This window comes from Schistocerca americana, chromosome 2 (assembly GCF_021461395.2).
Source record: "Schistocerca americana isolate TAMUIC-IGC-003095 chromosome 2, iqSchAmer2.1, whole genome shotgun sequence".
NCBI lineage: Eukaryota > Metazoa > Arthropoda > Insecta > Orthoptera > Acrididae > Schistocerca > Schistocerca americana.
This window is the reverse complement of record NC_060120.1, coordinates 461388788-461404761: the sequence shown is the minus strand read 5'-3', so window position 1 is coordinate 461404761 and position 15974 is coordinate 461388788. Positions and strand designations below refer to the sequence as shown.

Here is a 15974-nt window from a genome sequence, read left to right as displayed (position 1 = left end):
GTACTGCCTGTACACTAGGATGCAGCTGGTATTATTTTCAGTCACACAGCCTGTGGAAGAGAAAAGGTTCACAGGGCCAGTGACCTCTGGCAGCACTTGGATAACTGCGTGGTGACAGGATGGAGCATGGCCCTCTCATGTCTGTCATCTGCAAAGAGTTCCATTGCCTGTACAGGCTCTCTGTGTTAATGACTGCTAGATGAGTAGGTTCAAGGCCTCAACACAGCAGATTCCTTTCATATAATTATAGCAACAAGGTATCTTGAGAACTGTTTTAGTTGTTATTTTATATAATATAGTGTATTAAGTTAGGAGAAGACTGAGTTTGAAAGCTAAATTTTTATTTATTTATGACATGTATTCACTATACAGGATGTAACAGATAAATTGCACTAATCAGCTGGCAGCCTTTGAGGCTGCTGCTTAAATAAAATTAAAAATGTAAAAAAGAAACATGTCCACTGAAACTATGAAGAATATTGAAAGAAATAAACAAATAAGTTATCAAAGTTTACTTTCCAACAACTGTAGCCACCACTACAAATCTGCATAACCCAGAAAAACAGTAGGTATCTCACAAAAATATGTACTTGTATGTATTCTGTATCATGTTACTTAGTATGCTGGAAAAGAAAACATGACTTTAAATGTGTCTTATGTGATCCAACATATATATTATTCCACAAGTCAACCATTTTTCTCAACATATACTAAACCCACAGGGAAGAATGAGGTACTGTTGTTAGAAAGGTTTCTTAACTGGCTTTTGACACTGCATACCCATGTCGTATTAAAACTTATTAATTGTGGACAAGATTTTTAACTGGTTTCTGACACTGCATACCAATTTTGCATTAGAATTTATTAATTGTGGAATATTTTAACATAAAAGAGACATTTAATTATCATAGGCAAAAGGGCATCATGGATGCCCAGCTTCATACCCATATTTTATGAAGCTACTTTATTAATCATGAATAAGGGATTCCCATTTCATATAGTCTTATTACAAATACCATTTTATTTATTTTAAAGTAATTATTACGTGGATAATTTATATACGGCATTGTCATACATGATAACAGTGACCACTGTTGTAATCCATTATCTCTGCTCATCGTACAAATTGGCTTTTCTAAACGAATATACTTTCCAAAATGACTAACATATTTGTCATTGTCACCTTGAACTATGATTTACCTATTGCCACTATGGCCTAACATGCTTACTGTAACTGAATTTTGTCCAAAATTATTATATACAAGGGATGTTTCATAGGTTCATATTTATTATTTCACATTGCTCAATTCTTTTCTAAAAGTGTTTTCTGGTCATTCCCACAACAACCCTTTCCCAATGACTACATTTATTTATAACCTTAAAAGTGTGAAAGTTTCCCAAGCGTCCTCTGCTTACAAGTAATGCTCAGCTGACTGACACCAGGAAAACTGTTGTAATACAATGGATAAACTTAACATTGAGGCGTAGAGCGCCATAAAAATTGATATTTGTTCTATGCGTAAGTGTGCTATCTTTGAGGAGAGGGCTTTGGAGAGCATGTTGGACGCTAACAGCAGTTAGCCTCCGGACTTGTATCTGTGTAGACGCTAAGTGTGAATAAATCTGTATATGAGAGAATTCTAGTTGTTTACCTACAACTATACCATATTCCCTCACTGGTGACCCCGTTTTTGTGTAATACACGTCCGAGTTACCGCCTGAAGGTTATTTACGCACCTACCACGTCGGGTTTCTCCGCGATCGCGAGGGCCTTTGTTCAGCTCCAGACAATGGCCTTTCAGCATTCACCGCTGCCCGGATTCCTGCAACATCTTTCCAGCACTCCTGCCGTCGTAGTGGACATGCCTCAAGAATCTTCGGAATCCTTCAGCCAGAACATGCAGTGGAATTCATCGAGTGCCGCCAGTTTCTTCCAACTGCCAATGGTCGTGGACTCTGGCTTTGTTAGCCTGGACCTTCCCACGTGTTCTCCACAGAGTGTTGGTCGGAACATTTCTACTCCTGTGTCGAACACACAATTCAATACAGTTCGTGGTGTCGAACGAGATTTTGCTACTTTGGAAAATCCAGTAGTAAATTCAAACTCGAATCAGTTCCCGCCACGTGTGTATCCTTCCACGCCGTCTAGTCAACAGGTGTTCAATACTCGCCAAACAGCAAATATCACGCCGAGTGTGCATCCTAGTGGACGTGTGTGGGATCCTTGTGTTGCTTCTAATCAGGTCAACAATTCTATGCTGGATAGTAATTACTCCGACATCTACAACCAGCCCCACCACTCATGGTCGAGTGAATACTGTGTGCATAACGGACATTCACCAGCGTACTTAAGCACTTGTGGCTTCTACCACGTCAATGAGAATGCACATTTTGACTACGATCCTCACACTGTTCGAGCGTCCGTCGCTTCTCAGCCGCCCCCCCATCGTCAAGTGAATTTGGCGATTCCCGCATTACGGGACGCCAATAATCCGGACTCGCAATCTTCTGCATGCTCTACTTCCGCCCGAAGTAATAGGCGCACCTCCTCAGTGACTGCAGTGCCGAATCTGTGAAATTACCAGACTACAAACCCACTCACCCGGAGTTCTGGTTTAACCTGGTTGAGCAAACATTCAATGTCTGTGCTTTGGACGACGATGCACGGTTCGCCTGCCTCATGAACCATCTTCACGACCGCGTCAATTTAATTTATGATCTGGTCAAAGCACCCCACCCCTAGCAGGGAAGTATGCTGTGGCGAAACAAACGATACTCGAGCGCGTCTCTAAAACAAAGAGAGAAAATGTGCGACAGCTCATCTACGAAGAGCGTCTTGGCGACAGGTCTCCGTCCCAGCAGTGGCGGTGCATCCGTCTTCTCGGCGATGAGCAAGTTATGCCTGATGACACGCTTGCAGAAATCTGGACTGAAATGCTGCCTTTGCCTGTCCAGACTGCAATCTCTCCCTATGAAGATAGGCCAGTAAATGAACGTTTACGCGCCGCCGACAGAGCATACTCCGGCAGGCAACGTGAGCTCCGTGCACTGCATTCTGGATGTGACCGCACTAAGACGCTTTCTGACGCCACGCCCTTGTTTGGTGCTGCTGATAACAAGTTTTTTAAACTAGCCGCCCTGCCTGCACCTTCAACTCCTCGCAAAGACAGTGCATCGGCCTCTGTGGAAGACTCTGGGGCACATAATCCGTCACCTAGCAACTACCCACAAGGGCACAGGCCCGCCCAACCTTACTGTTTGTTCCACGCGAGATTCGGGGAGCAAGCTCGCAAATGCCAGTCACCGTGTTCTTACCCAAACTCTAACCGCAGGTAGGCTACGGTGCCACCTCCTGCGATGTAAACAACGGGCACCATCCCACGTTGCACTTCGTTTCGGACAATAACAGTAAGTGTGGTCGAGTCTATATTCGCGATTTACGATCAGGTGTATGTTTTCTGGTAGACACTGGCGCTGACGTCTCTTTGCTGCCGGTTCGCCTAGCAACCAATAAAGTGCAACCACAGAAAACAGTACTTCGTGCAGTGAACTTGTCTACCCTACAGTGTTTGGGTTCCACTTTGTATACAGTGAAACTTTCGCCCGAGTGCAAGCTGGAGTTGACGTTTCTAGTGTCAACAATTGAAGAACCTATTCTCGGAATTGATTTCCTCAAGCACTATCAGTTGTCACTAGATTTTGTGCAAAATACTGTGTTTTACCCCTCCCTTAACAAACATATTCCTTTCGCTTCGCCTAGTGACAGTTCGGCTAACACTAAACACGTGTGCTGTGCTAAGAAGTGTGTAAACCTATCCTTGGAGCTGCAATCTTGGACAAACAAGTGGCTAGTGGAGTGCGCCAAGTCTTCTAAGTTGCGGATGGAACGTATGGAAATGCTGCTGCATCTCTGCGACATACACCACGAGTTGGCCTCCACACAACAACGCCTCGTGGCACTACAAGCAGACGACTCGTCGGCTACAGACAAGGTCAGTCCGTGCCAATCTGGTGTTCCCGTGCCCGCGCACGTTATCGACAATATTGTGAACTCTGTAAACTGTGTTAGCACCCCCTTTTGTAATGATAGGGTATGCCCGAGTGCTCATGCTCCTTGTGTTCCGAATGGAAAATTAACTTGCCAAGCTTGTGGCAATGAACTACGGCCATCTGCAGTCCGGCCACGCCCACTCGTGCCTACAGCGCTCGTAGCGGCATGGCCCGCTACCAAGAACCAGTGTACCAACCTCGCCCATGTTAACACGTGTGCGGCCTTTACGCAGCCTACGAGCGGGTGGCACACCTGTACTTCCGTGCCCTCAGCGCCACAGCTTGGCCCGTCCGCCACTGCCTGCTCCGCTTCACGGACATCTGACTATCGTGCCGCGCCACGTATTGCAGTAGTCACTAACGGCACAGTTCATCGCTTACGTCTAACCGATGGGCCGCCCATATCGCAACGTCCACGCCGCCTCAAGCCGGAATTTATGAAAATTGCAAAAGGACAATTGGACGATCTGTTACAAAAGGGAATAATTGAATGTTCTTCCGGTTGCTGGGCTAGTCCTATCCTGTTTGACCAAAAGAAAGACGGTACTTGGCGTATGGTCGGAGACTATAGGCGTTTAAATGCCCGCACCATCATTGATAAATATCCGGTCCCACACATCGCAGACTTCAATCATGCGCTCGCAGGTGCAAAGTACTTCTCTGTTTTGGACTGTAAGCATGCATTTCATCAGATTCCTATGGCTCCGGAGGACATTGAAATGACTGCCATAACCACTCCCTTCGGGCTGTTCCAATACAAATTTATGCCGTTTGGGTTGAAAAATGCACCCCAAACGTGGCAGCGTTTCATCAATCAAACTTTATCCCATCTAGACTTTTGTTTCGTATATATGGACGACATATTGGTTTTTGCTTCTACTTTAGAACAGAGTGAGGAGCGTTTTCAAGTCGTGACAGATATTTTAGCAGCCGCTGGTATTGAACTGAACAATAAAAAGACTCAATTGCACCAGTCATCCGTCACATTCCTAAGTTATGTTGTGTCATCGGACGGTCTGACACCACCACAGGACAAGATCAAGCCTGTTCTCGAGATGCTACGCCCTCAGACCTACAGGGAATTATGCAGGTTCATCAGAACAGTTAATTATTACCGGAAACATTTGCCAACCGCTTCTGCGGTGCAGGCTCCTCTCACAGATGCTCTCGCTGGCCCACAAACTTCTGGCACCCGCCAGGTACCATGGACACCAGACATGGACAAGGCATTTAATGAACTCAAACACTGTTGGCCTCCGCTGTCACTATTGCTCACCCACAGGCGGACACCACAATGTTTATCACTACTGACGCTAGTGACAATGCTATCGGCGCAGTACTGAGTTAGACATACAACGATGTTACGACCCCCCTGCAGTTTTTCTCAAAAAAGCTAAACAACGCGCAGAAGAAATACTCAGCATTCGACAGAGAACTACTTGCAGTTTACGAGGCCATAAGACACTTCAGAACTGATGTTGAGGGACGAGATTTCTATGTGCTCACTGATCACAAGCCGTTGGTTCCTGCCATAAAAAATCCTGCGGCTGATCCGCCCCCACGACCCTTTCGTCACATCGATTACATCTTGCAATTTACAAATGACATTCGCTACATCCGAGGAGCGGACAATGTGGTCGCTGATTTTCTCTCGCGTGTTGGTGCTGTCACAACCTTAATTGACTTAACGGACCTACCTCGGTTGCAATCGGCAGACCCCGATACCATGCAGTTAATTTCAGACCACAGCTCCTCTCTCCAACCGGTACGCTCTACTTTCCCTGGCATATCTGACTTAGTGTGGTGTGATGAATCGACTGGTACGTTGCGGCCATTCATTCCTAAGCCCCTTCAACGCCAGGTCTTTGACAAACTACACACATTAGCACACCCCAGTGTCAAAGCCCCCACCCGTCTGGTAGCTGAACGGTTTGTCTGGAGAAACATGCGCCGTGACTGTCAGTCTTGGGCAAGGGCATGCATGGTGTGTCAACAGAACAAAGTTTCCAGGCACACTTCTCCACCCCTTGGCTGTTTTGCCCAACCTCCAGGCCGGTTTCACAATGTTCATGTCGACCTCGTAGGCCCTTTGCCCCCCTCCGAGGGTTTCCGTTACTTGTTTACAGCTATTGACAGGATGACTCGGTGGGCTGAGGCTGTGCCTATTCCGAACATTACCTCTGAGACAGTAAGTCGAGCATTCTTAGATTCGTGGATCTCTAGATTTGGCTCACCTGTTTACCTCGCCACTGACCAGGGGCGACAATTCGAGTCTTCAGTTTTCTCTGACTTATGTGAAATGTGTGGTATTGTCGAAATTCATACTTCTGCATACCACCCCCAAAGCAATGGGCTTGCCAAGCGATGGCATCACACCCTGAAGTCTGCCCTGCGTTGCCATGACTCACTATGGACAGAGGCACTGCCCTTCGTGCTTCTTGGCCTTCGTGCGACTTTCAAGGAAGACCTCAAGGGGTCCATAGCCGAGTTTGTATATGGCCAACCTCTGGTTTTGCCTGGAGAATTAGTCACTCCGACCCCACTTCCACAGCCCTCTGAACTCCCTTCACTTCTCGAGCGGGTGCGCTTGCACTGCAGCAAAATTCAGCCGCCACCACTGGCTGCTCATACACCGCCGCGCGTGTACGTACCGCGCACACTAGACTCTTGTGAGTACGTGTTTCTCAGAGACGACTCAGTCAAAGCCCCACTTCAGTCGCCCTACACAGGTCCTTACAAGGTCGTCAAACGCTCTGAGAATAACATGGATCTCCTCATAAAAGACTCTGTAACCACGGTCTCACTCAACCGAGTGAAACCAGCTTTCATTGAGCCTCAGGTGAACCTCCCTGATTCTGCCCCTATTTCTCCCACTCCTGCTTCGAGCGGCCATCCATCTTCCCACACCATGCATTTGGGTATTGATTTTCCACAGCGTGTTTCTCTGCCGAGCACTGCTCCTTCTCCGCGTTCATCTAATTCGAGTGGCCAATCTTTTCGGGGCTTCACTCCTCACAGCCCTCGCAGTCGAACTGCCAACCACTCGGATTCTACCATTGTGTTACCATCTTTGTGTGACAGCTCTTTGTCACGCCGTTCAACCCACGTTGGCTCCTCGTTGCCTTCGGTCATGCTCCCTCGTCTGTCAGCTGATTGCCCGAGGTTGTCTCCTGCACAGTCTAGTGCACCTGCCACCCCCCTCTTAGCAGATGCTTCCCCCTGCCATGGCTTTCCCACACCTCCCTGCCTCCCTACCATTGCTCGTACAGGTGCCATCCAAGAATTCACAACACATGTGCACCCTGATGACATACATAAATTATCTGTGGTCGTAGATGGCGATACAGTGTGTGTGGTACTCGCATGTGACAATGTTGAGGGAGGAAGTGCAGAATCTCGTGTGGTGCACCGCTTTAAATTGAGCAGAAGTGCTGCGTGTGGCAATTTGCGTGCCTTTGTTAGGCCTTCTGGCAAGGTGATTCTCCGCCTGCCGGCTGACGAAGTGCTACACCTTCACTCCAGGACGGGATGTCGTCTTCAGCCGCTGGCGTCGCTTGCTGACATCACCGCCGACGTACCGGGCTTCACCCCCCGGTCTCCTACCAGTTGACCGCTTCCGCCTGACGCAGCTACAACTATACCATATTCCCTCAACATCATATGATCCAAGCATGCTGTTTCAATTGACAAGAAGACAGTTGCATATTAAAAGTATATTTTTGATCACTGTCAACAAATCACAGGAACAAACACTTTATAGAGTATGATTGTGTTTACCAAATCCCGTCTTTACACATGGACAGTTGTATGTAGCCTTTTCAAAGGTAACTAAATCAACTAACATTTTTGCATTCCTTAAAGAAAATGAAAAACAAAAAGTACATGAGGATTACATTCTCACATCAGATATCATTTACACCGAAGCGTTGTAATGCTCTATAAAGAATTTTGTTCAGAATTATGATCATGGAAATGTTTATACAAGGACTTATCATAAATTAAGAATTATCATTTCCAGTTGTTCAGTTATTATTAAAGATGTTTTATCACCATTCCTACAACTATCCTTTTTCATTGGCATCTCTCATTCCAAATACTGTCATTATTTAGAGATATAAAAGCTCAAAAGTTTCATATGGATCCCCTTGTCTGAAGATTACTGCTTAATGATATCTGCCATAATAAAGACTTGTGAAGCCTTCATGGAGAGTCAATGGAGGTGGCTAAGAAAGTCATCTAGATTGGTCTGATATAGTGTCAACTTTTCTGCTGCTGCTTCAGACCAATGAGCTTTTGGAATGGGTGTGAGTAGTCGTGAACACAGTGGGCAGTGACCTCTGTTATGCTGCCCAATTCTTCTCAGGGAGATGGTCTGCCACATTGTTCTTCATCATTCACCACGTCTGACCACAATGGAAGTGTCTGTGCCACTCAACCACTGCATCATAGAATGTGGCATTGTTTCCATACATGTCCATCAACTCAGCATGGATTTTAGAGCATTTTTCCACTTCAAATGCAGAAAATGAACAGTCGTATTATACTCCACTTTGTCAGTTGGCTGGCACTGTGTTTTTGTGCCCATAGCATCATTTTGAGGTACTGTGGCAGTGGGATTTCAATTTTTAGTAAGACTGCAGATGAGTACCTACAGACACACAAAAAATTAATCACAAAACTTTTTTTTTAAAATGATAATTAGACCTTTATGACTACACCTCATAGTTTTCATTACTCCCAATGTTTATTGTGGGTGGTATCTTCCCAAGATACATTCCTTATGTTCTGGCTATAGAAGAAATCAATATTTTTCTTTTTTAAAGTTCAGGTTCTTCATTGCCTTTGTGTGTTGCAGTTTTATATTTGCTGTGTATGTTTAACATAATGCATTTATGGTTTTTCTAACAAAATATCTTGTTGTACTTTTCAGATATAATATTATGTGTTTTGCTGGCTCAAATAACTAACTGTCAGAGACAATGGGAAACCCTTATCAGACACTGGAGACCACGAGATGCTATGGTAGATGTAACTAATGGATTTGGAATAGCAATTATTCAGGTCAGTATTAAGCAGACTAAGCCTCTATAGTCAAAATTAGGATAATGTTGTAATTTAATCCATAAGTAAAATACACACACAAAAAATAATTCTTAAGATTCAACTTCTGCTTGGGTTCTTGGTCCCTCAGTGAACTATAACCAAGTGCATATTTGGCAATAAAAATTGTTAAATGTCCAGTATACTTTGGGCAATGTAGTCTTAATTGGTAGTCTTTCAATGTGGATTAGCTATCTTCATTCAGTCAGAGTACACTGTGTGCCTACATGAAGAACAGCCCAGGCCCTATCAAAGTTCCATCTATTACAAATGGAGTCCACCAAAATAATTCCGCAGCCAGTTCACTGACACTCATCATCCACAGTCCACTGCTTGCACCAACACTGGCTTAGGCCAGCCCTGCGCTGGCTTGTATGCTAGAGTCTGGCATGATCTTTTCATAGGGCACACCTGAGGATCAGCACATCTGATTAGGGTCAATAGTGATGTTTCCCTAACTACTCATTGTCCATGGTAACATCAGATGGTGCCATTACACCCACCACTCCTCACCCTCCAAGCAGTAACCACCAGAGGAGATGACATCCTGCTGTTGTGTGTTCCAGAGTGGATATTACTGCAGAACACAGAGATAGGACAGCTGCAGCCCTCAGTTAAGGTGGCCCTGTAAGCTGCTACAAAGCTACTGAGAGCATTAGATATTGTGTTTGACATAACTGCCTTGTGGGACTGATTTTAAAGGAGCAGCTAAAGTATTCCGCATCTTTCCAAGGATGCAATAGTAGTGATCTGAGACATACATAATGAAAAAGGGGAATGAGAAGAACAATCATGAGCCGCAAAATGGGATAGCAAAATGTAAATGGCTACACCTGTATGATTCTGCTGCACTGCCAAGGAAAAGAAACACTTAGGAGGTGCAGTTCGATGTGACTGACAGGCAGAATGTTGGTAGATCAGGTCCATGATGGTGGAATTAATATGTGGCCAGAATACATGTTATCCCATCGAACTTTTCATCCAGGTCATGCTCCAGTGGGTAGTGTGGAGGAGGCGCAACACTTGTGGCAGAGGAGGTGGAATCAGGACGAGGCAGTGGTCCTTGTCTGAAACCCACTATTGAACTTTTTCGTTAAGGTGTAGTTGATGCCACTAAGGGTGATAGGGATGAAATTTGGCAAGTATGTCTGGCCACTCATGTTGCACAAACTGAGTGAGATGATGTAACATAGGCTTCTTGTGGATGATGACTGTGACATCTTGTGATGTTAAGGGAAAGGATGAAACTGGCAAATCCAAATTTGAGTTGAGTTGGAAACACACCATTTCATTTAAGTCAAAGGCTAGGTCAGTTCCCATTAGGAATCAGAGCAGCACATCAAGTTGGTGTGTAATGCCACTGGTCAGTAGTGGATAGAACAATGAAAATTAGACAAGTATAGTGCTCAGAATTACAAGCAATGTGCAGTCCAGTTTGGTAAGAGGTGTTTGGGATCAAAGGTGGTGAGCAATGAAGTTTCTTTATATAAAGGAATAATTTAAATTTTTGAACAGCATATGTAATGGCGAGAGCCTCTCACTCTGTTTGAGAGCAGCATTGCTGAGAATTTGAAAAGGTTTTTGAAGCATAAACTACATGGCACTTGGTGCTGTCAGGGTATTTATGGAATAAAACTGCACTAATGCATCAGGGATGCATCAGTTGCTACTCCCAGAGGCAGACCAGGAGTATACATTGTTAACCATGGTGTTCACTTGAGGCAATCTTTTAAAGCCTGTTGACAAGTATGTAACCACTGAAAATGTGTGTCTTGGCATTGTAGCTATTTCAGTGGGTGATAGAGTTCTGCCAGGTTTTCAGTTTCAGCCATAATAATTGACATTTCCCAGAAAGACTTGAAATTCTTTGATGTTCTCGGAAGAGGTGGGGTCTGCATTTTATTGATACATAATCTATCAATGGTTCCAATCTGTTTGCTGTGAGTTTAAACCTTAAATATGACGAGGGAGATTGCAAGAAAGAACACTTGTACATGTTGCATTAAAGTCGTCTTACTGTTAGCCTCTGGAACAAAAGCTCAAGGTGGTGAAGGTGATCTTGAGGAGTTGCACATGTGACCAAATTATTGTCATCATATGCAGTATAGTTGGGATGCCCTGCAGTAGTTGATTCATAAAATGCTGAAATATGGCAGTGTCTGAACAGATTCTGAAAGGTAACTGATTTTCATGGTAAGGCTATATGACATGTTTAGCCCTAGTAAGATTTTGATTCAGCATCCAAGGGGATTTGAAAATAAGATTCTGTGAGTCATTAGAGAATAAATTTCCACTTCAGCTTGTGTATTGATCATTACTTTGAAATCACCATGAAGTCCATATGTACCATTGGATTTGGATACTGTGATTAGGGCAGTGGCTCACTGACTATGAGGAGTAGGTGTTAACACATCACCATGAGTGAACCTATCCATCTCTGTTTTGAGGTCATTCTTAAGAGCAAAGGGCACGAGATGGCCTTTGAAGAAATGTGGGATTGCTGTTATTTGAAGAGTAGTGTGAGCTTCAAAGCTGTTTATCTTCCCATGTCCAGGTGCAAAAATTTGGAAATCCAAAAGCATGTAAAGAGTCAATTCTAAAAACAACCCTGGGTTCAGCTACCATGAAAAAATTTACTTTATATATGAGTTGGTTATAAATAAGTAAAATGGAATGTTTTTTAACAAAGGCATGTGTTGACGTGCATAGACTCAAAGATTTGTTTTAACAAAAACACAGAAGCACTGACTCCCAAAAGTAATCTCACAGGGTCTTCACCAATAGCACATCAAATTACAGTTTTTGGGGTGTATTTCGTGATTTTGGCACTCCTGTAGATTGCTAACTCAACTAATTCACTTCTGCAGGCTGGGGCAGGTTAACAACATTACTGCTAATATTTACCTCTTACAAGTGTCCCTTTTTGTTGCACCCGTGGCAACTTTCGTACCATCGGGGTCATACACAGAGTTGCGTGGTGAAGTAAACAATATTCACAGCCAGGCAATGGTGCCACCACTGGTGTGGCTCATTGCTGGTGGTATGGGTTTATGGTGCTGCCCTGGTCACAGGGCAGGTGAAAGTCCCACCAGAGGAGGTATGGCATCCTGCATGACCAGTGCCAAGGAGCCGGCTGCAGTGCTGTCTTCTTCCACTATAAACATAATTCAGCTATTCGCATTACTTCTATCACAGGAGGAACCAATTTCTTTAACATGAGGTTTCTCACTTCTGAATCAGGCATAAGCCATACAGTAATGTCTCCCATTAGAGTGTCCACATAGTTCTGCCCAAAAAACATTTAAAATTGCAATTTCAACTTAATCCCTGTGTTTAGGTATGTAATCACAAATGTTCCAATAAGACAGCAATTAGTTTGGCTTTCAAAACAGATAAATCTTAAATTCTAATTTTGTTTTAACTTTCTCCCAAACTGAAACTTCCTGGCAGATTAAAATTGTGAGCCGGACTGAGACTCGAACTCGGGACCTTTGCCTTTCGTAGGCAAGTGCTCTCCCGAACTGTTTTCACGATTTTGAAGAGTGAAATTTGGTTGAATTAATTTCTTTGAGATCTCATCTACATCTATATACATACTCCACACGCCACTTATAGTGCAAGGCAGAGGTAACATTTTACCACTGCTAGTCATTTCCTTTTCTGTTTGACTCACAAATAGAGTGAGGAAAAAACAACCATTTATATGTCTGCATAAGAGCTCTAATTTCCCTTATATCCATGGTTCTTATGTGAAATGTACATTGGTGGAAGTAGATACATTCCTCTCTATCTAGTATCTATGGTAATTGCAGTGGAAGGTACTATAGCTCCATTTGGACAAGCTATGTTGACATGGATTTATCTGTAATTAACATAGCTATGACATAAGACTGTATGCTATTTAATGAGGACTTTCTTATAAGTAATCTGAGTGAAAATAGAATTATGAAATATTAACTGGTTCTAGAACCAGGCAAATTATAGATTGTGCTGGTCACATCATATGCATGTAAGGCTCTTAACAAATCAGTATGCCATACACCATGATGGGTGAGCTAAACACCCTGTAAAATCATTACAATTATGAAATAAAATTCCTAGTGGTGAAAGAGAGATCTTTAAACATACAGGATTGGAAAAATGCAAAGAAAAATAATTGTAATATTTAGCTATCACTTACCTATTATATCTTAAATGTGCACCTATTATATACTTGTTAGATACTAATTAGATTGAGAGGTATATTCAGGTATGTATTACACACAAACACTGTGACTTGCCACTTGTTTCAATCATTTAGAGTTAAAAATCATGTAGCACAGCGCTACTGAATGCCCATCAAGGACATCCACACATAATTTCACATTGTGCTAGCAAATTTGTTTTCTTTTTGAAAGTTCTGAACTATCTTATTCTGTCTTGTCAGATAGGATCTATTAGCAATAATGTTTTTTTTTTATCGTGATTAAGAAATGTGATACTGATTTTGTAGTCTGCTTTGATTGTGTGTAAAAAATATAAATTTATTTTTCATTATATAAAAAGGGTTATTATAACAAATGAGAGAATTATCTTTTAAGAAACAAGTTAGTGAACATAAGCTTTTGTTTTTCATGTGTGAACATGCTGTATTTCTGACATATACTTGTGAAACAGAAACTACACAACTACCCACTTAAGGAAGGAAGGGAGCTTAGGGTTTATCACTCCGTCAATAATGAGGTCATTAAAGGCTACCTGCTTATTGTCATATTACTGGGTAAAGATCTCACTGAAACTGTCTTCAATAAAAATTGTGCAGTGTGTTTCAAAGAGCACAGTTATTCCAAATAAATCTATAACTACAAGCTCAGACTAAAAGAAAGTTCTGCTTTTAAGAAATCTTTTCAGTATTTGTGATTCAAATATTTTAACCTGTACACTAGAAGATGAACATACACTGATGACATACTCTACAACAGAGGACTAGTAAATATTAAAAAAACAAAAACAAAAAACAGATAGATTAATCTGCACACTGGACTCGCATTTGGGAGGACAACAGTTCAATCCCACGTCCGGCCATCCTGATTTAGGTTTTCTGTGATTTCCCTAAATCGCTGCAGGCAAATGCCGGGATGGTTCCTTTGAAAGGGTGCGGCTGACTTCCTTCCCCATCCTTCCCTAATCTGATGAGACTGATGACCTTGCTTTTTGGTCTCTTCCCCCAAACAACCCAACCCAACCCATTAATCTGCAGAGAGAGTGGGTGAATGAGAGAGAGAGAGAGAGAGCTCCAAGTTGGTGAATACTAGTGTATCTGAACACTGTTATTATGTCATTAAACTTTATATCATTGATTCAAACTGAACTTGTAGCACAGAGATTAAGAGAGTGGACTAGTACTCAGGATCAGCAGGGTTCATAATACCATTTGACTGTTGAGATTTAGGATGCCCACTGCTTCTGTAAATCACTTCAGGAAAATGCCGCAGTGGTTCTTCAGTCAAGGTCTTGACTCACTTTCTGAACCTGTACCTGTCCAGTCCTAGCTTGCACTCCACATCCAATGACCTTAACACTGAAAATAGTTTTAGCACAACCACTTCTGCCATCCTTCCTTCATTTACAAGCAATTTTAATAAAATATACTCACACTACAGATATCGTAGAGAACCACACTTTGTATTCTTATTAAGACAATCAGCATCTATATTAAAACCAAAGAATTCTGACAACAATGTAGAGTTGTGTCCTGGTCCGTGGTAGACTACTGCTGCACTCTAGCAGCAATCGCTTTAGTACGAATGGGAATCCATTACAAGCAGTGCTGGGAACTTTCATTCTATCAACAGTTATTTCTGGTTCTGGTCCATCTACATCTACATCTACATCTACATACATACTCCGCAATCCACCATACAGTGCATGGCAGAGTGACCTCATACCACAACAAGCATCTTCTCTCCCTGTTCCACTCCCAAACAGAACAAGGAAAAAAGACTGCCTATATGCCTCTGTACGAGCCCTAATCTCTCTTATCTTATCTTTGTGGTCTTTCCGCGAAATATAAGTTGGCTGCAGTAAAATTGTACTTCAGTCAGCCTCAAATGCTGGTTCTCTAAATTTCCTCAGTAGCGATTCATGAAAAGAACGCCTCCTTCCTGAGGCATTTCCGTAACACTCGCATGATGATCAAACCTACCAGTAACAAATCTAGCAGCCCACCTCTGAATTGCTTCTATGTCCTCTCTCAATCCAACCTGATAGGGATCCCAAGCGCTTGAGCAGTACTCAAGAATAGCTTGTATTAGTGTGTTATAAGCGGTCTCCTTTACAGATGAACCACATCTTCCCAAAATTCTACCAATGAACCGAAGACAACTATCTGCCTTCCCCACAACTGCCATTACCCGCTTGTCCCACTTCATATCGCTCTGCAATGTTACACCCAAATATTTAATCGACATGACTGTGTCAAGAGCTACACTACTAATGGAGTATTCAAACATTACGGGATTCTTTTTCCTATTCATCTGCATTAATTTACATTTATCTATATTTAGAGTTAGCTGCCATTCTTTACACCAGTCACAAATCCTGTCCAAGTCATCTTGTATCCTCCTACAGTCACTCAACAATGACACCTTCCCGTACACCACAGCATCGTCAGCAAACAGCCACAGATTGCTATCCACCCTATCCAAAAGATCATTTATGTAGATAGAAAACAACAGTGGACCTACCACACTTCCCTGGGGCACTCCAGATGATACCCTCACCTCCGATGAACACTCACCATCGAGGACAACGTACTGGGTTCTATTACTTAAGAAGTCTTTGAG

The 15974-nt window shown here is 43.0% G+C and overlaps 1 protein-coding gene across 3 annotated transcripts in view; it reads left to right on the top strand.

The window, feature by feature from the left end:
• Window positions 1-15974, top strand: part of LOC124596039 (location of vulva defective 1-like) — a 99144-nt gene that overhangs the window by 38187 nt on the left and 44983 nt on the right. For 2 of the 3 annotated variants that reach the window (XM_047135006.1, XM_047135007.1), the window contains exon 2: window positions 8981-9111. In XM_047135006.1, the coding sequence (XP_046990962.1) occupies window positions 8981-9111 (131 nt within the window). Of the gene's footprint in view, window positions 1-8978; window positions 9112-15974 lie in introns of those variants that run through there. The other variant, XM_047135008.1, reaches the window with a different exon arrangement.